This window comes from Mustela putorius, unplaced genomic scaffold (genome assembly GCF_011764305.1).
Source record: "Mustela putorius furo isolate JIRA1106 unplaced genomic scaffold, ASM1176430v1.1 tig00003909_pilon_pilon_pilon, whole genome shotgun sequence".
Taxonomy (NCBI): domain Eukaryota; kingdom Metazoa; phylum Chordata; class Mammalia; order Carnivora; family Mustelidae; genus Mustela; species Mustela putorius.
In genome coordinates, this window is record NW_025422057.1 from 29,571,476 (window position 1) to 29,592,558 (window position 21,083).

The 21,083-nt window shown below is 53.3% G+C and overlaps 1 protein-coding gene across 1 annotated transcript in view; it reads left to right on the top strand.

The window, feature by feature from the left end:
- The first annotated feature begins 45 nt into the window (after positions 1–45).
- The window catches only part of PYROXD2 (pyridine nucleotide-disulphide oxidoreductase domain 2), a 28,932-nt gene continuing 7,894 nt past the window's right edge, over positions 46–21,083 (top strand). Inside the window, exons 1-9 of the mRNA XM_004749526.3 lie at positions 46–1,923; positions 6,192–6,211; positions 8,490–8,583; positions 8,667–8,740; positions 14,053–14,208; positions 16,390–16,543; positions 18,322–18,383; positions 18,480–18,577; positions 20,598–20,739. Of these exons, the coding sequence (XP_004749583.1) occupies positions 1,797–1,923; positions 6,192–6,211; positions 8,490–8,583; positions 8,667–8,740; positions 14,053–14,208; positions 16,390–16,543; positions 18,322–18,383; positions 18,480–18,577; positions 20,598–20,739 (927 nt within the window). The 5' untranslated portion in view covers positions 46–1,796. The remainder of the gene's footprint in view (positions 1,924–6,191; positions 6,212–8,489; positions 8,584–8,666; positions 8,741–14,052; positions 14,209–16,389; positions 16,544–18,321; positions 18,384–18,479; positions 18,578–20,597; positions 20,740–21,083) is intronic.

Here is a 21,083-nt window from a genome sequence, read left to right on the forward strand (position 1 = left end):
ACCCCACTCCGTCCGGCCTCCGGCCTCAGCCCCACCTCAGAGAGCCGTGTCCCTCGTGTCACTGGGTCCTCTGCATCCCAGGCAGTGGTTTATAAACCTTATATCCCAGCCGATCCCTGTGTGCCCCGGGTTGAGAACTGCTGCCGAGGAGGGCGGCCCCTCTCCTGTCACCTGGAAGCTCCCACCCCAGGACAGGAGAGCACCTGAGCCCTGGGACTGGGGCACGTCACCGCGGGGAGGAGAGAAGCACCCCATCAGGGAGAGGCCCCTGGGCAGCATTCCTGACCTGCTGACCGCAGCCGGGCCTTCCATGTCTTCAGTCTTGAGCCAAAATTCAAGCAAAGACTCTTCTTTCCTGTTAAGGAAACAGCTGGTGGAGGCGAAAGCGGGGCAGAACCACACCTCACACGAATGTCCTCAGAGGTGGCAGTGAGGGGGAGTCACCTGAGGTGATGGGGACTGCATTCCCCCTTAATATCTTGACTTGATGAATGGAAATTTAACCTCAATTGGGAAAAACACAGGAGAGCACAAAGGAGGAGGGGAGTAAGTCTAGAAGCCCACTGCCGCTTCTGTCACCTAGTACTCTAGTATTCTGTCACTTAGTATTGTCCCTTAATTTTTAGTAGCTGCATAATGTTGACATGTCTAGGTGAGCCAATCCCCCCCAGTTCTTCAATGCTGTGACACCGGGGCAAACACCCTGCCTCAGACTCTAGCACAGATTCACACGGTGCAACCCTGGCGAGCGTGGGGTGTCTCGGTCCCCAGGAGGAGGATCCGCGGAAGGCTCTCCTGCTCAGACATGGATACTCTCTGCATACTCTCCCAGTGTTAAGGTGCATTTCTAATGGCGGGTTTCTAGAACATGGACCCATGTCATGGCACCACAGAAACTCAACTCTTGGGTGCTTTTTTCCTCCAACAAGAGGAATGGCCTGCTAGCTAATGGGTAGAGAACAAAAGGGCTGCTAACTCAAGGCAGGCTGGAGGATGGCAAGAAAGTGTGGTAGCTGAAGATGTGACTGGCAGATGTGATCTTTAATCCTTGAGCATTCTGAGGAAATGGGAAAGGCGCCAAAGTCAGAAGAGGGATGTCTAGGGCTTCAAAAGAAGGCAGCGAACCCCAAGTTCCCCAGCCCTTGCAGTCTCCCACGGCCTCTTGAGTGCAAGGTGCTTCAGGGTCTGGGGGAGCATGAGCAGCTCTCCAGGGGCCACAGCGATAGATGTGTCTTCCCCCACCGCGTAGTTTTGCAGAGGCCCCAGTCATGGCAACCCTGTGGGGTATAGAGCCGCTCACCGTTCTGCTGGCAGGAGGATGGGGAGCTAGTACAGGGTCTGACCAGTTTGTCCTCAGGATTTGCTCCCTGCACACCCCCGGCAGTAAACTCCCTGATAAGAGGCAGGACAGAGCTGGGGAAGGGGGCCCCACCAGCATGCTCACAGGCTGCCTGACCTCCCCGCTCCCTTCTCTGAGCCTCAGTGGCCCTCATCCTTGAAATGGGAGTTCTGGGGCCCCCGTGAGCATAGCGCCTCGCACGTGGGAGCCCTAGAGTGACCAGCACAGTGGCTGTCCTCTGCGGCCTGGAGGGGACCCGACTTCCGCCTAGTGAACTGGCGGCCTCCTGAGACTCTGTCCCGTGTGGACTCTGCGAGCTGCCTGGCCTCATGGCCCAAAGCCAAGTACAGCAGCTGGACTGCTGCTCCTCCTCTCTTCCTGTTTGCTCTGCCCCTCCCCCTGCCTGGGCAGCACAAAGCTGACTAGAAGCAAATTCCTGGCCTGGTGCTGGGCAGGAATGGCTGCAAGGGGTCCAGGTCTCAGCAGGGCCTTGGGTGCTTCTCCCTGCCCGGCCTGGAGGCGAGCTCACTGGGGACCCAAGGGACACCTGAAGCCTGAGTACAATGCCGTGGTGATAGGAGCAGGTAACAGGGCTGTGCCCGAGCTGAGGGGCGGGGAGGGCAGCCCTGCTCTGAGTCCCGGGGACAGGGGGGAGGGGTATTCCCAGGCCCCACACTTCCCTCTGCTCTGGGCACAAGCTGGTCTGGATTTGGGCCAGAGCAGGGGTGGTGGTGGAAAGTCTGCTTAGTCTGTGAGCAGGCACTAAGGTTGTGGGCTGGCTCTGCCATCAACTTGCTCCGTGGTCTGGGGTAGTTTCTTGCCCTCTCCAGGCTTGGATCTTCCCTTCTAGAATGACCAGGGAGGAATAGGTGAGCTCAAGAGTTCCCACGTATCTCTTGCAAAATTAGCTAGTTGCCACCACATTCTTGGAAAGCAGAAGGTACACAAGGGTTGGGAACAAAGAGCCTTAGCATAAAAGACCCATGAAATCCCGCCACCCCGAGTGCCCTGAGTTCTGGTTACCACCACCTCCCCACTAGGACTACCCATTCCCTGAGGAAACTGGGAGATTCCTTAAAGAGGAGTTAGGAAAAAATAGAAATGAGTTGCAGGGTTACTAGCACATGTCTGGGGAGGGTGACAACCCCTGTTGTCTTGGATATCGGGCACGTAGGGTCCTGTTGCCTTTGCTCACCCCCAGGCTGCGGGTGTCCAATTCTGCCCCGTGACTGTGGGAGGCCAAAGGGCCTGGACCAGGTTGTCTTTGCTCAGAGCCTTTCATTCACACTCCTGGGCCCCAAATGTCACCTTCTGGCATTCTCTCCCATTGGGCTTAGACAGACAGACAATGGCAGGATCGAAAGAAGATGCTCATCACTGTTATAAAGCTGCGTCCTATCCTGCCAGATCTTCATATGTGCTCTGAGAGCAGTCACGGCCAGAGAACATTCCAGTGGCCCCTCCAGGGAAAAATGTCTGTGAACATACATAGGGAAGCTCATGATAAATACTGAAATAAAAGACGTAGAGCAGACACATTTACAAATAAGATACATAGTACTCTAAGTTCCAGGTAGCCAACTGGCTCTCACCAAATTTCTGTGCTTTTTGCTAAACATAGCAGCAAACCTGTGGTTACCCTCCACCAATCCGGCCAGCTTGGAAAGGAACAAGGCTTGCCGTTTGCACTGAATTTAAAAGAGTAGAACCGACAGGAAGCAACAGTCCTTTCTGAACTTCACTCGTCCAGTAATGGGAGGGGCTTAGCTCCATCAGATGACCTTTCTCCTGCACTGGGAGAACATTATTTCCAGGTCTGTGCTGTTCGCCGTAGAGCAGTGGCAGCCACAGCCGGGTTTCATCCGCACTGTTAGTGTTTTCTCCGTCACTTTCTCGCGTGGATCCACCAACAGAGTCACACCACCCAGCCCCGAGGTGGACGGTCGTCTGGCTTCCCTGGTGCAAGGGCTCCTACCACGGCCTTTTGCAAGTTGCCACCGTGAGGGGCTGTGTGTGCTCCTGGGAGGGAGGCACGGCAGCTCACGGCTGCTCAGAGGTAAAGAACCACTAGAACGAAGGTAATTGTAAACTGTAGCGAAACGATGAGGAAGTGACAAGTTTTGAGTATCGATTACCTTTGTTTTCAATATAATGTATTTCACTGTAAGTTTATAATAATCTCAGTTTTAACAACGGTGGCCTTTGACGACCATCACAAACATCCCAGCTGGGGAAAGCCAGCTCCAGACTTCAGTGACTGGACTGGGCTCCGTACCTGGAAGGTGTTCCCCCTACCCCCTGCTTTCCTGCCCTTGGTGACAACACAACCCCGATGTCTCCTGGCAGGGAGGGTTGACTCCGGGTCACCAGAGGCCTGAGTAACTGGCCCGCACGTCTGTGAGCCTCAGGTGTGAGTTTTTCCTTGACATTGTTTCTGCCATTGCTAAGCATTCAGGGAAGCCTGGTTTAATTAAGGGAATTTGGGGATCAAGTGAGGAACAGAGTGGCACCTTCGGAGAGAAGGGTTAGCTCTGCTCCCTGAGGTCACACCAGTATCCAGGGGCCTTGAAGATGAGCCCTGATTAGTCCCTTGACTAAATATGCCCAAGAATGACCCAAGGAGCTTATTAAAATGCAGTTCCTGGCCCCTGTCCCTGGTGATTAAGATTCAGGGAAAGTCAGCGCATCCGGCCAGAATTTGGAGCGGGTTGGGTGCAGGGGGCTGCAGGCCACACTTGAGGACCCACGTGCCTGGCTGTCTGCGGATCCCTGGAGTCAGGCTGGAGACAGTCAGAGCCTGCAGCTTCAGACCCCCTCAGGAGGAAAGGACAGATCACTGGAAGCCCAAGGAGGGCTCAGGCAGGACTAGGGATGGGGTGGTGGAGGGCCAAGGGTCCTGAGCTGCTGGAATCTTGACCTTTGTCATTTAAGGTCTGTTTGTGCCTTTGTGGGCTCATGTGGGATGATGGAACTGGACCCAGTTGCCTGAAGCCTTCATTTCCCAAGATTTATGATCAGCATATTTAAGAGACGAATAGCTACCATTTATCGCGGGGCTGCTAAGGGTCAGGTGCTCTGCATATATTACTGGTTATTCTCGCCCCAACACTGCAAGAAGCCTGAAGCTCATGGCCCATTAGAAAGACTCTCTGAGGGCCACGTCTTATAAATAGGAACCAGCTTGAGCCCGGGATGGTCGGCCTTTAATTTGATATATGTATTTGAGAGCAGGGCTTTCCAAACCCACAAGTCCATCCAGCAAAGCTCCTAAACCAGAGCCCTGGGTGTGGGGCATAAACAATGAGTCTTGGAGCACTGAAAAAATAAAAATCAAATTTAAAAAAAGAAAAAAAACTTTTCAAAAATACATAAAAATAGCATATTAACCATTTCCTTTTAAAGGAAATATAATCAAATAGATCACCACCTGCTTATCACATGGTGAGTTAATATGAGTTCGTGAAACTTTTGTTTCTGTGGATACATGTGTATGTGGGGTGGGGGCCAGGTCGTGGAGTAAGACACGCTCTCCCTGTGGCTTGTGCTCAAAGAGGATTGAACGACTGATTCGGAGATTCCTTCAATGGAAGAGAAGTTGGCTCAATGACCTCTAAAATTCTGGGTGTCTCCATGTGGAAAATGTAAAACAAAGTCAGCTCAGCCGTGAAGAAATCCATCATGTGGGTCATCGCTGCCTCCTATTTATGGATGTTTGTCAAATTAATGGCTGAAAGTTTGATTTGAGTGAGCGCCGGGTTCAGGCTGGTGCTCCGAGAACATAGTCTTCTGCTGACATCTTTGAAGACTCAGAGTGACCTTCTGTCACCAAGGAGAAACGCGTGCCGCGTGTTGCAGATGAGACCCGTCCCCATTACCTGAAAACAACCCAGGCCTGCTGTCCGCCCCTCAAGGGCTTTCCCATAAGCAGCTACATTTATCCTGAGAGTGAGGCAAGAGACTCCCAGCCCCTGGCCGTGCTAGACCACCTGCATCAGAATGACCCCTCGGGCTTCTGAGAAATCCATCCCCTGTCCCTGCCCAGCAGCCTCTGGGGAAGGGTTTTGAATCCTCGTTCCCACAAGTTCTCGGATGTCCTGAAGCTTCTCAGAGCAGGAGAGGCACTAGTGTGCAACCTGAACCCTCAAGTCAAGCTCAGGGGTCCCAACCCAGGGACGTCCCTCCTAAGATTTTGGAAAAGAAACACATAGAAGACAGATAAATTTGCCTAGTCAGCCGGCACCCCTTTAGCACATGCTGAAGCCGTATGTGTTTAATGACTTCCTTTGAACTGTTCTTATTCGGGGAACATTGGTGACTGACAAAGACAAAGCCATGTGCCTGAAGCCCTCTGGGGCACTAGAGCGGAGCACACTTGGGCAGAAGCAGCTGTGTTTGCTGGCAGCCGTCCGCGCACCCAGCATGGCCCCTAGACGGGGAATCTGTCCCAGTGAGGGGGTCCAGCCCCAGCGTAGCAGCCAAGGAAACTGTGACGCACTCTCCACCCATCACCTGCTTGTTCCCAAGTGACGGAAGTCCAGCAACGCAAGGCTTCATGAGATAGCTTTTGTCCGATGACTGGGTTTCTCCTGTCCCTCACTCCAGCCTAGAGCCACAGGCCAGGCCAGCTTTTTTTCAAGCTAGGGCAAGAGCCAGGGTTTTCTGACTCCCCACAGACCAGGTGACTTATGGCATCAAACAAGATGCTGTTAACACATTCAGGTACAGGAGGTAGAACTCCCTGCTACCTCCACAGAATCGTCACAAGCATGGGGACGGGTGGGTGACCCCAAGGAGCGTGTCTATCTGCCCACTGACCACTGTTGCTTTCCTCCTCCCCCTTGTCTCATTGCAGGACACAACGGGCTCGTGGCTGTGAGTACCCACCCCCCGCGCCCGGCTTCCCTAGCCCCTGCACACGTGGCTGCTAGCCAGACGCAAGGAAGCTGGCACCGAGAAAGCCTGCAGGGTGCCGGCCGGGGAGAGGAGCCCGGCCAGCTTGTCTCCTCTCCCTGGCCCCCACAAGTGGCTTTCGAATGGGTATCCACAGTAGTTAAGGAGGCTAGCAGGGGCTCCCTTTCCTTTCCTTAATGTATGTGCATTTCCCCCATGACTTTGGGAGAGTCAGGGGGCTTTCGGAAACAAGACGATGACAGGGTGGGAAAGTATGTAACTGGCAGAACCAGGGAGACAGGTTAGAGCCTCGGATGCTGGGGCCAGGTGGGGCCCTCTGACTACAGATTATGGGCAGCCCCCGTGCTCCCCAGCTGGGTCAAGGCTGAAGTGCCCAGCAGCTACATGGCCCCAAGTGCATCCCGGAGAAAGCAAGGAAGTCAGCCTAGCAGAGGAGGCAGGGCCCTGCTCCCAACACCAATGGCTCCTCCAACCAAAGCTGAGCCAGGCCAGGCAGGGGTAGCCTAAGGCTGTGCTTCTCAAACTCTGGTCCCGGCACCCCTCCGAGGCCGCTGTGTGTGCCAGAGGATGTTCGCAAGACAAACTTGGAGCATCTCCCTGAAGCAACGGCTGCTCCAGGATATCGATACAGGGGAACTCAGCATGTTGGGGAGGGCGGGCTACGAGACCGGTGATCAATCTGAACACTTCCCCTGACATACTAGTTTTACATGAACGTTTTACAGGGAGCATTATGTAACTCAACCGATCAGTAATTTAAAACATGGATTCTATGCTAATAGAAACACAGGTTCATCCTCCAGCTCTGCCACTTCCTATCTGTGAAGGTCAAGGCAAGTCATTCAGGCTCTCTGAGCCACGGTAGGATGGAAAAAAAAAAAAAAACAGCCTATCTCAGAGTTGCTGTGAAGCGATCAGAGGACATGCTTCAAGGACCTGCTATCCAAGGTCTCCCAGATGGGGACTCAGCCCAGGGGAGGCTGGTATCTGTGCCCCCAGCCCAAGACCCAGGGCCCCCCAAGCACAGCCCTGCAGTTCATGGAGTCAGGGGGTGACTGGCTGTGGGGGCTTGGAGGTAGGGGGGCCGTGAGGCAGCTCAGGAAGGAGGGGGTTGGATGAACCTGTTCTAGAATTTGACCTCTGGTTGGATGACTAGGGGGACAGTGTGAGGATGCAGGGTCTGCTCTAGATTGGAAAGTGGAAACACCCCCGTGACTGGGCATCTGGATGAATCTTACCTATCAGGGAGGGGGGCCTATAGGAGGAGAGGGTGCCTGGTAAGGAAGTAGCAGCCACTTATTCTGGCTGAAAGAGGTGTAAGGTATTTTGTGGGTGACTAAGAGCCCTTGTGTGTACTCAGACAGAATCATGAAGTGGTCTTGCTCTGCCTAATCTTCAGTGGTCTCAGAACCTGCTTGTCCGAGGTGCCATCATTCTGGGAGGCTGTTCGTGGCTAATGTGAGAACAACACAGCGTACCTTTGAGGGTCAGGCTATGTCCCAGTACCAGGGCGGCTCTGCTTTCTTCCTCACTGGGATGGGTCAGGAGTATAGGTCCTCGGTCCAGACCCTCTGGGTTCAATTCCCAACACCTCTCCTCAGGAGCTCCATGAGCCTGAGGCAAGCTGTTAACCTCCTTGGGCCTCCATTTCTTTATCTGTGAGATGGGGAGAACCATAGTGCCCACCTCTAGGGTTGTGAGCTGGATTAAACAGTGTCTGGCAGTGAACTTTTATTAATTTACTTTTTAAAGATTTTGTTTATTTGACAGAGAGAATGAGCACCAGCAGGGGGGAGCAGGAGGCAGAGGGAAAGGGAGAAGCAGGCGCCCAGTGTGGGCCTGGATCCCAGGCCCCTGTGGTCATGACCGAAGGCAGATGCTTAACCAACTGAGCCACCCGGGTGCTCCTGCCTCTCCGTGCTTGTGAGGAGGCATGAGGCTTGCCCCAACCTGGGGGAGCTGGGCAGCCCGGGCAGGGCTGGGCACGGTGCAGTAGGACTTCACAGAACCAGGCCATGCAGGAGGGAAGGTCACCGCTGGGACACGGAGGGGCAGGAATAGTCACGTCGCGTCTCCCAAGACATCTGGGCAAGTGGGAATTCATGGAGGAAGCAAGGGAATGGCATTCCCAGAGGCAGGAACAGCATGAGCCTAGGGCCAGCAGGCCGGCCCTATAGCGGGACCCCTGAGCCAGCAAGTTGGTCCCCGGGATGAAAGGAGGGCCCTGTGTGCCCTTCAGGCGGCGTACCTGCAGAGACTGGGGGTAGACACAGCGGTCTTCGAGAGACGTCCTGTGATCGGGGGTGCAGCTGTCACAGAGGAGATCATCCCAGGTAAGCCCTGAAAGGTGATGTGGGGGCGGCAGAGGGAACCGCTGGTGACTGCTGGTGACTGTCTTCACTGGATTCTGTTTCAGGGTTTAAGTTCTCTCGAGCATCCTACCTTCTCAGCCTGCTGAGGCCGCAGATTTACACTGACCTGGAGCTGAAGGTACAGCCCCCCAGGGCCCAAAGATGGGGGGGGGCAGCTCCAGCTTCCCAACCTGGGTGAGGCCTCCCTATTTTGTGCCCACATGGTTCCCTGCACCTGGGGTGTCTCTTCCATTGGAGGGTCTGTCTGCCCCACATGCTCTAATCAGTGCGGGCCCACAGATGGGCTTTGTCTAGCCCACCCAGGGTCTTACAAATGGGAAATTTCACAGAAAAAAATGGATGTCTTTTGAAGAACGAGACTTTGTGTCTTGCATGGGACTGGGGTTCCAGCTCTGCCGGGCCCCATCACTGCCTGGCGTCTCACCTGGCCCTCGCTGATGATCTGCCTGAACCCTTGGGCCTCCGACAAAAGCCCGATCAACTTTATGTCCTGTTACCACCGTGGGCAGCTTGAGCCCAAAGCTGGCCCCTGGGGACTTTCACCTCCTCTGATTCCCGGGCTGCTCTGAGGGAGTCCCGAGAATGCTCAGTGCCCCTTGCTGACTTCTAGTCAGCTTAACCTCGGTCCACAGGCTGGCCCAGCTCGGCCCTGTCCTTTCAGATTCCTGCCACCCCTGCTGCCTCTTTCGGAAGCTGGGCGACCACATCCCTGGGGCCCTCTTAGCCTCTCCCCGCCGGGTGTCTCTGTCACCTCCACTCGGGAAAAAGGGTCCTGTGTGTCTCCGTGTGAGAAGCTGTGAGCATGTGAGCACCAACTTTGCTCTAAACTGAAAGTTTGAAGTTAATAAGACATTCAGCCACCGCTGCCTACTGGGAGAGAGATTGAGAGAGAGCGCGTGAGCGAGCCGCTCGCCAGGCAGGACAGGATGAAGTCCAGCCAAGGCCCGGGACAGGGTCTCAGTCTTCAGCCCATGTCAGACCACAGTTGAAGACAGCTTGCAAACACACCAGTTACACACAGTGGCAGACGTGGCTGCGGGTGGGGACTGTGGGTACACCCTCTTTGTTTAAAAATATAACTTACAAAAACTCAGGATCACAGAATAGAAATTTTTACGTGCATATTCTCTTTATAAAAATAAGTTACTCACTTGAGGGGCGCCTGGGTGGCTCAGTCGGTTAAGCGTCTGCCTTCAGCTTAGGTCATGATCCCAGGGTCCTGGGATCGAGCCCCGTGTCGGGCTCTCTGCTCAGTGGGGAGTCTGCTTCTTCCTTTTCCCCTGCCCCTGCTTGTGTGTTCTCTCTCTCTCTTGCTCACTGTCTCTCTCCCTCAAAATACATAAACAAAATCTTAAAAAAAAAAAAAGTTACTCCTTTGAAAATGGCTTCTTCCATAAGGTTTCTTTAACTAGGAACCCCCCACCACCACCACCGAAATGAGTATATGCTTTGACCTTGGGCGGCATTAATAGGAGCATGGTGCTCAAATCAAGGGAGAAAACAGTCCTACTTCATGGTACACAGAACTAAATCCATGTGGAGTACGGAGCACCTTCTCTAATAGGACACTGGCAGGCTGGACAGCATTTCTAGGAGGGCCGCTAAACTCTGGGAATGTTCTGTTTCCAAACAACAGTAAAGAACAGTTATTTCAGCAGTGTACAACTCAGGCTACGAGCTCTAAGGCTCTAGCTACTGGTCTTCACCTATGAGGCAGGAATGTTAGTGTCCCATTCTATGACGAGGGAACTAAGGTTCTGGGATGTTAGGTTCACACACTAGGAAACGATAGAGAACTTGAACCAGGCCTGGCTGCCTCCCGCTGCCTGTTCTTGGGCTCCCACGTTCCAGCACAGGCATCCTAGAGCCATCCTGCTCAGCCCCACACCTTCCAGCACATTGCAGTTTGCAGGGGACAAGGTCACAGATGGGAGCTTCCCGTGAAGCCCAGCCTGAGCTCACAGACTCTGAGACCTAACGGGCCAACTTGAATCCCTCCCTGATGGTTTTATTAGCTGCCACATGGTGCCTCGTCTTCCTCGTCAGCAAGATGAGGATGGTAAGGCTATTGTGGCGGTTAATAGGTTTGTCTGGGGCATGCTGTGTACCCCAAAATTGCCAGCTAGCATTATGACTCCCGTGTCACATTTGAGAACCTGAGGTTCCAGAAAGATAAGACAGCATCCCTGGGGCCTCTCCCCAGTTAGACCAAGTCCTCACCTGAAGTGTGAGTCTTGGCTTTGGTGTCACTGCCTCTCTTGCCACCCTTGAGCCAGAGGATGGTTTCCCCCACCCACATGGGGCCTCCATGGGGCCTGTCTTCTGGGTCTCGGTTTCCATTGCTGTCACCGAGAGCATCAGATTCGATCACCTCCTGGTTCTGTCCACTAGATAACGGGTTTGCTTTAAAAATGGCCCCACATTAAGTAGTGGACTCCAGGCTGGGAGGATGGAGTTCTGCCCTGGTGGGGTCTTTCCTCGCACGTCAGCAAGCAGCCACCTTGTCCAGCTCTTCCTGGGCCAGCCTGGACATCGTTCAAGTGGCAACCCCTTGTCTTCCCTTCCCTTCGCTAATAATCTTCTGGGTCTCAGCCAGATCGCTGTGCTCCTGCTTTACTCCCAGAAACCTAAGTCAGGGCTCTCCAACTTTCAAGTCTATCAGTATAGCCTGGGAAATTGATGGGACCCTGGCCCGAGAGCTGATTCTGCAGGACTGTGGAGGGGCTGGGGACCACAGCTTTGGGATCTCTCTGGTCCCTCGTATATACCTTGCCCCTTCCTAGCAATTTCCACCCAGCTGAGAATGCTCCTGGGGGAATCAGAAGAAGGGTTCTGTTGTTATAAGAGGAAAACTACATGATCTAAGCAAATCTAATGGGGATTTAACATCTCTCTTCTTATTCTGACATCACATAGCTAAAACCATCAAGAATGACAAAGGTCAGGGTACATGGGTGGCTCAGTGGGTTAAAGCCTTTGCCTTTGGCTCAGGTCATGATCCCAGGACCCTGGGATTGAGCCCCACATCAGGCTCTCTGCTCAGCAGGGAGCCTGCTTCCCTTCCTCTCTCTCTGCCTACTTGTGATCTCTCTCTGTCAAATAAATAAATAAAATATTAAAAAAAAATAATGACAAAGGTCCAATTTATGAGAAAGTCCTGGAATCAGATGAAAAAATTACTCCTATTCAATTAGTTATACTGGAAGCCAATCTTGGGTCCCTTATTTGGGGTGGGCTATTGATTTGTTCATTCAGTAAATGCTTCTGAGGCCCTGCCTTGCGTCCCTCGCTGGGAGAAGCCCTTGGGGATACCATGGTGAGGGAAGGAGCAAGGCTTCTGCCCTTAGTAAGAGGACTTCAGGTAGAGCAAGTAGTACCCGAAGAAAGGAAAACAAGACAATATCATAGTGAGGGACCAGAGATCCAGCCTGGGTTGCCTGACCAAGACAGATTTCCTGAGGAGGTGACATTTAAGCTGACACGCAAACACTAAGGAGTTACCGGCCTTGTGGTCACCTGAGCAGAGGGTGTTCCAGTCAGAGGGAGGTAGAGATGGACAGGCCCATGGTGGAAGAAAACAGACAAGGGACGGGGCGGCAGATGGTGTGAGAGAGGGGCCGGGACCAGCTGAGATAGGGCCTTGTAGGCAGCGAGGGAGGGACTGCAATTTATCCTGAGCGCCACGGACAGAGGAAAAGGAGAGATGGGATCTGTGATGTTGCGAAAGGTCAGTCCACCTGTTGGGTGCTGTGGAATGTGGTGGAAGCAGCTGTGGTCACAAGGAGACGGGCGAGGCAGCAGCTGCAGGGGTCTACAGGATGGTGGCTTGGGCTGAGGGGCGGTGGAGGCGGAGAGAAGCACGTGACTTCCGGAGAGACTGGGCCAGTGAGACGTGGTGATGGATGGTCTGAAGAGGAAGGAAACGGAGACACTAAGGATGCTTCCTGGGTGAGAAGGAGTTGACTGAGTCGAGAGAGCGAAACCAAGCTGGAACTTCCTCCAGCTTAGATCAGAGACATTTCCCCAAAGTGGGGTGAGGAAGGACCCTGGAGGACCCTGGAGGTCTCCCAGCCCAAACCCCTACCAACCTTTGGATTCACCTCCACAGTGTGCTCCATCTGTGGCGATCCCACCACCTGGAATATCTCTGGCTTGGGTAAACGTCAGTTGTAACTGTTGTAGAGGGCTTTTGGTTTCTTTGTATTTTCTAGAATTTCTCCTCACAGCTCTTGTTTCTGCTTCTGGACAGGTCCCCTGTCTGAAACATGGCATTCATTTATTCAATCAACAGAATACATGTTCATTGCAGTACCTCAGGGGCTGGGGATAGAGCCCTGAGCAAAGGGACTATACCCCTGAGCCCACAGAGCTTACAGTCTACGGGGGGCAGGGCGGGGAGACATGGGGAAACTAAGTATGCAGTTAGCCAGGTGACAGAGAGTGTTTCAGAGACAAAGCAGGCTGAGGGGACCGGAAGTGAGGGGTGTGGAAGGGAGGTCTTGCCTGTCGGGTGATAGCAGTCCCTGGGAGAGGGAGCTGGCCACATGTCTGGGAAAGAAGTCTCTAGATGCCAGATTCACCAGGTTAAACATGTTAAAGACGTACAGCTTTCAGTATGCTAATCATCCCTCAATAGAGTGGTTTCAGAAAAAAGGCGTCTCTGGTGGGAAGAGTAAGTCTTATTTGTGGGGATAGCACAGGTCCCTTTTGTATTATCTATACTCCATCAAAAAAATAGCTGTGCTCTTGGAAAGTTCTGTTTGCCAGTCAAATATTTGTAAATCAAATCATATTTTAAATACTTCGAGGGAACTTCCCTTTAAAGTGACCCTGGAGTAAATGAGTCTGCAAAGTAAATAAAATTTTTGGATGTGAATAATTTATCTACCTTATAAGTATGGATTTTCACATAACCATTACTTTCTTGTGTCTTTCTACATTTTAATTATTTATTTCTGAAGTGGGGGTAGTTATAGACCAGTGCTGAGAGACAAAGCTTTGGAGTCACAGAGATGTGGTTTTGAAATCTAGACCCACCTCCCAAGGTGACCTTGGCCAACTTCCTCCTCTGCTCTGAGCCTCTGTTGTTGTATTTGTGCAATGAGGACCATTAACTTCATTGTCATTGTGAGGTGATCGTTGTAAACCCCAGGACAGTCACTGGCACAGGGTAGCATGGTGTGCTACGATGTGGCATGGTGGGGTTCGGTGTGGCGTGGTATGGTGTGGTGTGGTGGGGTATGATGTGGCCTGCCAAAGGATGCTTGGGCGAGAGCGCTTTTGTATACTTGCATTAAAAAATAAGAAGCAGCAACACATGCCTTGGGGAACCGTACTCAGGTACCCAAAAGGCTGCAAACCATCAGCGAAGGGTCAAGGGCAGAGGACACAGACCCCTTCAACTGTTGCTATGCTGTGTGTGTTCTGCAGAAACACGGGCTGAAGGTTCATCTTCGAGACCCCTACTCCTTCACCCCAATGCTGGAAGAGGGCTTGGGGAACAAGGTGCCCAGGTCCCTTCTTTTGGGCATGGACATGGCGGAAAACCAGAAGCAGATTGCCCAGTTCTCACGAAAAGATGCCCAGGTAGGGAAAGGGACCAGCGACGGATCTCCTCCTCCCTCGCCAGCCTGTAGGTGGCTCTTGAAAGGAATTGGGCCTGGTTGGATCATCCTAGAGCATGTTGTCCAAAGACCATGAGGGCTTGGACAGGCCATCTCTCCTGCCCTCGGAGGGCTCCAGTCTGTGGCAGCCTCTGATCTCAGATTTTTCAAAGAGGAGGGGATGGAGAACACGGATTACGACCAGTGGGCTCTGGGGACACCTGGGTGGCTCAGTGGGTTAACCATCTTCCTTCATCTCAGGTCATGATCCCAGGGTCCTGAGCAGGGAGCCTGCTTCTCCCTCTACCCCTCCCCATCCACTCATGCTCACTTTCTATCAAATAAATAAAATCTTTATAAAAGAAAAAAAAAAGACCAGTGGACACTGGACAACCTCAAACCTGTGTGTGTTCAGTATGAGGCCACTGTTAGGTGGTCTCTGCCAGCTGAATTTCAAAAGGGAATCCGCTGGTATGTACTTATACTGCATGTGCTTTCCATCTCGCTTGCCTTTGGAAAGAACTGCAGGTGCTTATCAGTGTTAAAGCCCACGGAAGCCAAAAAGAAGGATGAAGGGAGGATCAGAGACAATTAAGGATGGAATGAACTGGATCAGGTATTTAGGACAAGAGAGTTATAATAAATATTCATTGGATTTGGCATCACTCCCCTGGCAGCCCAAGGCAAGAAATTGTCCAGGATGGCACACAGGTCTGCTGGAAGGCAGACATACGTCTGAAGGAGAATGCACACTTTCTTCCTGGGAGTGCATCATAAGGAACTTGTTGGGTAGCTTCACGTATGCGAACCATGGAATAATGTTATGGGCTTGGTGTGCCTTTGAAGGAACAGATATTAGTACCAAGCCTAGGTATGACCTGACGGCATAGCATGAACTCCTGTCTCACTGAGGACTTTTCCAGAAGAAGACCTAGATTAACACAATCCACCTGTGTTGCTTTTTGTACTCTGGTATTGGGTAAAACCAAGAGAACCACTGATACTCAGTATCTCTCCTAAGCCCGTGATGATCCAAATCACCTGGGGGGCCTGCTTTCTTAAAGTGCTTCTTTTCTGTGCAGTGGGTCAGGGACCAGAGCCTCCAGCTCCTCCTCCAAACCCTGACCATCTCAGCTGCCCTAGAGAGGAGCACAGGACGAGGCTATGTCGCTGGGCCTAGAGGACAGTGGCTGTGGCCTGGCATGCTAGTGACCACAGGAGGAGGAGGCAGGGGCCACCTCCCACTGTGGAAAGTAAGGAAATATTTCTGGCTTTGTCTTCTCGCATTGTCTCATTGAAGGCGTGCTGTAGAGAAGGCTATTTAAGATCATTTGTACCAACACTTCTCAAACGTACTTCAGTGCAGAGCTTTTCTTTCTGCAACCTAATTAAAATTCCATGGATGTATTCATGAGTGTAGAGGAATGAAAAATTGAAAGCTGGGGTCTGAGGATCAAGTTAGGGCCCCCAGGGCACAGGCATCCATCCCTGCTCCTGCCCCCCACCCAATGAAGGAACGGGGTGTGTCCTAACCACACTATTGAAATGGATTCCGAAGGAAGGAAGAAAGAAGGGAGGGAGGGAAGGAGAAAAAGAAGGAACAAAGAAGGAAGGAAAGAAGAGAAAAGAAATGGATTCTGTTATTGGGGTTTGTGGGGGGAAGCGGTGTAGGCTTCTATTTCTGCATATGTCAAGAGAACAGAGGAGATCTGCAGACCAGGAAAGAACAGTCATCGTGCTGCTATACAGGGGGAGAGATCTTACTCTCACCAGCAATATAAGGAAAGACAGGACAGAGAGAAGAAACCTTGCAGCGGTTTTCTGATTTATCATGGAGCCCACAGGCTAGGACACTCGCCAGTTTTCTGTGGCTGACAGCTGGTCTCAGCCAGCACAACCCCTTGTCCCTCCCAGCACCCTGGTGGCTCGTGTGCTCGGGATCTCTCTGGCCTCCCCCAGTGCTGACATCAGCTCGCAGTCCTGGAACTGGGAGTAATTTACCACGGCCCAACTGAGCCAAGGCTGGGCGTGAGGCCTGAGGAGCCACGGAGGCTCAGCTAGGAGCCGCAGGCCACGTGGGGGTGGGATGGAGGCCGGAGTGTGGGGGCAGTGTCCCTGTGGGATGCTAAGCGAGGGGGTCTTGACTCAGAGCTCTCTGTTCCAGGCCTTTCCCAAATATGAGGCGTTCATGAATCGCATGGCATTAGCCATTGAACCTCTGCTGGACGCAGCGCCCGTGGACACGGAGGCCTTCCACAGAGGTTCCCTGCTGCAAAGGCTCCAGGCGCTCTCCAAGCTCAAGCCCCTGCTGCAGGCAGGTAAGTCCAAGGTGCAGGCATCAGGTCTAATGAGTGACCTTTGGGGAGTTTTCTGGATGATTGGACATGAGCTTGAACCTTTAGGCGCCTGCCCACTACCAGCAGTGGATAGGGGCTGCCCGGAGCACTGTGCCGAGCGGGTCCTAGCCTCGCTGCCCGAGATAGAAAGCCTGAGACGGAGGCTGGTGTGCACACAGTTCATCTGGAAGGGGACCCCAAGGGGAAAGGCGGGTGCGGAAGGAGGAAGAGTCCATCACGGGGGGCGCTGCTGTTGCTGTGGTCACCACCGCAGGCGACGGGTGCTAGCTCTTAGGGGGACCACCCACGTAGCCTCACAAGGGGCACCTCAAGACCATTCCCAAGAGAAAAGGGGACACATTGGTCCAACAGGTTCACACCCCCACTGGTCCCAGAATGCTCCACGGGGCTTAACTCCCTCCTGGAGCATTAACTTCTGCCAAGTGGGTTCTCCTGTGTGTCCTGTCATGGTGCCAGAGACCCCCCTCGGGATGAGATGAAGAGACGCATCCTATAGATCTGAGGTGAGATGCTGTCAGGTTTGACGGCGTAAAGCTGACTTAAAGCCTGCATGGAGCTTGTAACCACAGTCTTGGCTAGAATGAGAGACAGGAGCCAAGGGAGTTTGAAGGGATGTCCCTATACATGAAGGATGCTAGGGAGGGATGTCCCCATACACGAAGGATGCTAGATTTGGGCTCAGCAAGAAGAAATTCTGTGATGAACTAGTGATGTCTGCCACAGGTTTGAGAAGGGACGTTTCACCAAACATGCTGCTATTTTCTACCATTCCTCCACCATATGAAGGCCAGGTTAGCTCCTGCATTCTGGAAAAGCCCTGAATGAGTTAGCTCATACAAAATTGCTATGTAGCAGCTACAAAACTCAAGTAGCACATAAAAATAAACATCTATTTCTCACGTGTCCATGCAGTCTGGTCTGGACTGGTCTCACATGTGGGTTTATGACTGGGGCACATCAGTCAACCTACCTGTACTCCAGGGGCTTCCCACCCTCTTCCTGGAAACAGTCAGTTGGTCCAGGCCTGGCCATCTGACATCAATGGCAGAAGCATAGAGGTCAAGGGTGCAGGAGCAGGCCAGTTTCAAGCATCTGTTTGCATCCCGTTTGCAAACATCCCATTGGCCCAAGTAAATCACGTGGGTGAGCCCAGAGTCAAGGAACAGGGCAGATCAGCCCAGCTGCAGTTGGAGGCGCTGTGGAGCTGCAAGAAAAAGTGTGTGGCTATGGGAAGGATCTGAGCCAGTAGAATCTATCACGAAATATAAAAGTCGACATTGCCTTTCAGAAGACCTGTCCAAAGAGCCTCATGTGGTGAAATTTATTAAGCAAGTTCTAGTGCCAGACACTAAGCCAGGCACTGGGGCTGAAATTTGCTAGAGATCACAATCCGTGCCCTGGGGGCCTTACTGTCCAGTTAGTCCCTGAGCTGTTGTGAATCAGCTTCTGAGCAGTGGACCCGCCAAGCTGGCAACCTCCCTGGGGCGGGCCTTAAAGAGTTCAAAGTAAGAGACGAAGGTACAAGTTAACACTTTGCAAAAATAATTCCAAGCACTAAAATGTATTCATGCCCGTGAACTTGCAAACACTGTACATATGTCATTTATTCCTTACAGTAGCCCTTGGGGATATGAAATATCACTCCCATTTTGCAGATAAAGAAATAGGAACAGAGATATTGTGGATGGGAAGGACTCCTTGACTGTCTCGATTTCTGTTTTACGGTTCTTCTCTTTTAGGTCGCGTGCTGGGAGCCCAGCTGCCCCAGTATTACCAGGTCCTCACAGCTCCAATTACAAAGGTAAGGGGCTCCCCAGCCTCGGGTTGGACCTCACAGGGAGGGAGACGCTCCCCCTGAGGCCCCTCTGCCCTTCTCCTTGACATTTTGCTGTCCCAGGTGCTGGATCAGTGGTTTGAGTCCGAGCCCCTAAAAGCCACTCTGGCCACAGATGCTGTGATCGGAGCCATGACAAGTCCCCACACTCCGGGGAGCGGGTGAGTGCGGGACGGGGGCCATGGGCTGCAGCGGGCGCAAAGCGACTCTCCCAACAAGGGTGCTAACAGCTGTTGCTCCGCCAGCGAACCAGGCAGGAAGCCAAGCGCTCATCGAACCCTCAAAGCAACACCTGGGAGCCATGGTTCAGGGAAGGGACAGGTCTTGCCCCAGGTCACACAGCTGGTGGTGGCAGAGCTGATTTGCAGCTGGCCCTCCAGAATCTTCCTTCGTAGCCACTTCTCTCTCCTGCTGCAGCGGGAAAAGCCTCTCTCCCACTGTGGGAGCCCAACATGAACAGCTCTTTCCCCCCCTCCTCTTCCTCCTTTTTCTCTCTCCCTTCTACCCCGTCTTCTCTCTCTCTCTCTCTCCTCTTTCTACCCCTTCTCCTCCCACAAAGTTCCACTGCCCTTCTGTCCCCCACAGATCCTTTCCCTGGGTTCCAGAACACGCACACCAGACACCTTCATCAGGGTGGGGTGCTGCCCTTCCCTTTTTTGTGGGGGGGGGGGTGTTGACAGCGGAGCCAAGAGGGGGCAGCAAGACCCAGTGAAGCCTGTACCTATGGTGTGACTTAAGGAGCCCCTCTCAGGAGCAGGAGAGGAGGGTGTGTGCGCAAGCGTGTGTTAGGATAGAGGATGCTGCCAAGTGTTGGGCCATTTCCAGGACATCAGAAGATGCAGCTAGAAGCTGTCAACGTGGCTTTTCTCTCAAAGGACAAGAACCACCCTTGGAAGTGGTTTTTCAGCACACACTAAGCCAGGTCCAAATTCCCCAGGGCCATGGAAAAGGGGGTTGGCAACGGCGGCCCCACCTTGGCCAACTCTATGATCCACCCGCCAATTTGGATCTTCTACTGGGGCCTCCTGGCCTCTTTTCTGTGGCTCTCCTGGAGGCAAAGCTACTGCCCAGTGTGTGAAATGTGTCTTTAAGTAATTTGTTTCCTCATTAACCCCTCCAGTGAATACTGATGGAGCCCTTACCTGTGCCAGGTGCAGGGCCAGGGCGTGGAGGGCACTGAGATCCTCATAGGAGGGGTAGACACAGGGTGAGTGACGCGAGTGGAGTTCTGTGAGGGCTGGGAAGGGGGTGGAGCAGGGAAGCCATGCTGTCCAGGGTCAGGGAAGGCTTCCGTGAGGAAGAGATATTTAATCTGAGACTCTCAGGACAGACATGAGGGAGGAAGGGGCTTCAAGGTGGCCAGATCAGTCCGTGCAAGCGCTGGGGGCTGAGCCAGGACCATGTGGACGTTTGCTTTGGCACAAATGCAGACTGCAAGGGACAGGTATGGGAGAGAGGAGGCTGGAGCCAGAGACTGGCCATGCCACCGAGGGCAATGCTGAGTCGGCGAAGGCATCCCCGGAGAGAAGTGACAGGACTCCGCTAGGTTTTGTGATGGGGCTCCAGGTCGGCAGGGAGGAAAGAGTGGGAGAAGGTGGTCCAACCAGGAGGACATCACTGTGGGAGTTGAAGGAAGGGAGGAGAGACCTGGGCCAGGGAGGAGGCCTCAGGGGGCGGGAACAGGAACATTCTCTGGGAGGCAGGTTGATGGTGCCTGACTGCATGGAGGGAGTGAGGCACAGGTGCAAGTCACGACTGGTGCCCAGCTTCCTGTGGGAAACGGAAGCTGCCATCACAGGATGGGGAGAATGAAGGAAAAACAGGTTGGGGAATGGCGGCAAAACAGATGAGTTGCGGCTGCCTGGCGGGGGGAGGGGACCCACTCCGGTGGAGATATCTGGGGTAGCCAGCGCTCAGGAGGGAGTTAGGGCTGCGGGTGTGGGATCACCGCCGTGTGGCTGGGGCTATGGCTCTGCCTGTAGACGCATTTGCCTGGGGAGAGGATGTAGGGTGTGAGGCAACAGGCCTTAGAGGAGACGAGAGCCCATTTTAAGGCTGATGAGAAAGGCAGCATGGGAGACAGAGAGGCTAAAGGTACCAGAAGGAAAGGACTGTTTGCACTGAGAGCTCTGGGGAGTTAAACTGCACCTCCAACCACTGACCCCACTGGTCTGTCCTCAGGTATGTGCTGCTACATCACGTGATGGGGGGCCTGGAGGGGGTGCAGGGGGCCTGGGGCTATGTCCAGGGTGGCATGGGTGCCCTCTCAGAAGCCATCATGAGCTCAGCCATGGCGCACGGAGCAAGCGTCTTCACTGAAAAGGTGAATCCCTGCCCACCCCTTATCCTGATGATCTGTAGGGATCCCAGCATAGAACAAAATCCTAAATTCGGAAGGTTGCTCATTTTACCCATGCACAAAGTGGGCTTTGGAATCAAGGGGCTAAGTTTATGCAGCCTGTTCTTGGCTAAGCAGCTGTCAGTCAGGTCCCAGTTCTTCTGACCACCTCCCTTTGAATGCCCCGGAACCCCTAACGCCCATTAGAGCTGAGCCTCTGCATTGGTGTGGGTGGACTGAGGCTTCCGCGCTTTGCCGCAGAGCCCCGCAGGGTGGGTTCAGGTGGGGAAGCTGGGAGCACCCGGAGCAGCACGGACAATGGAAATCCC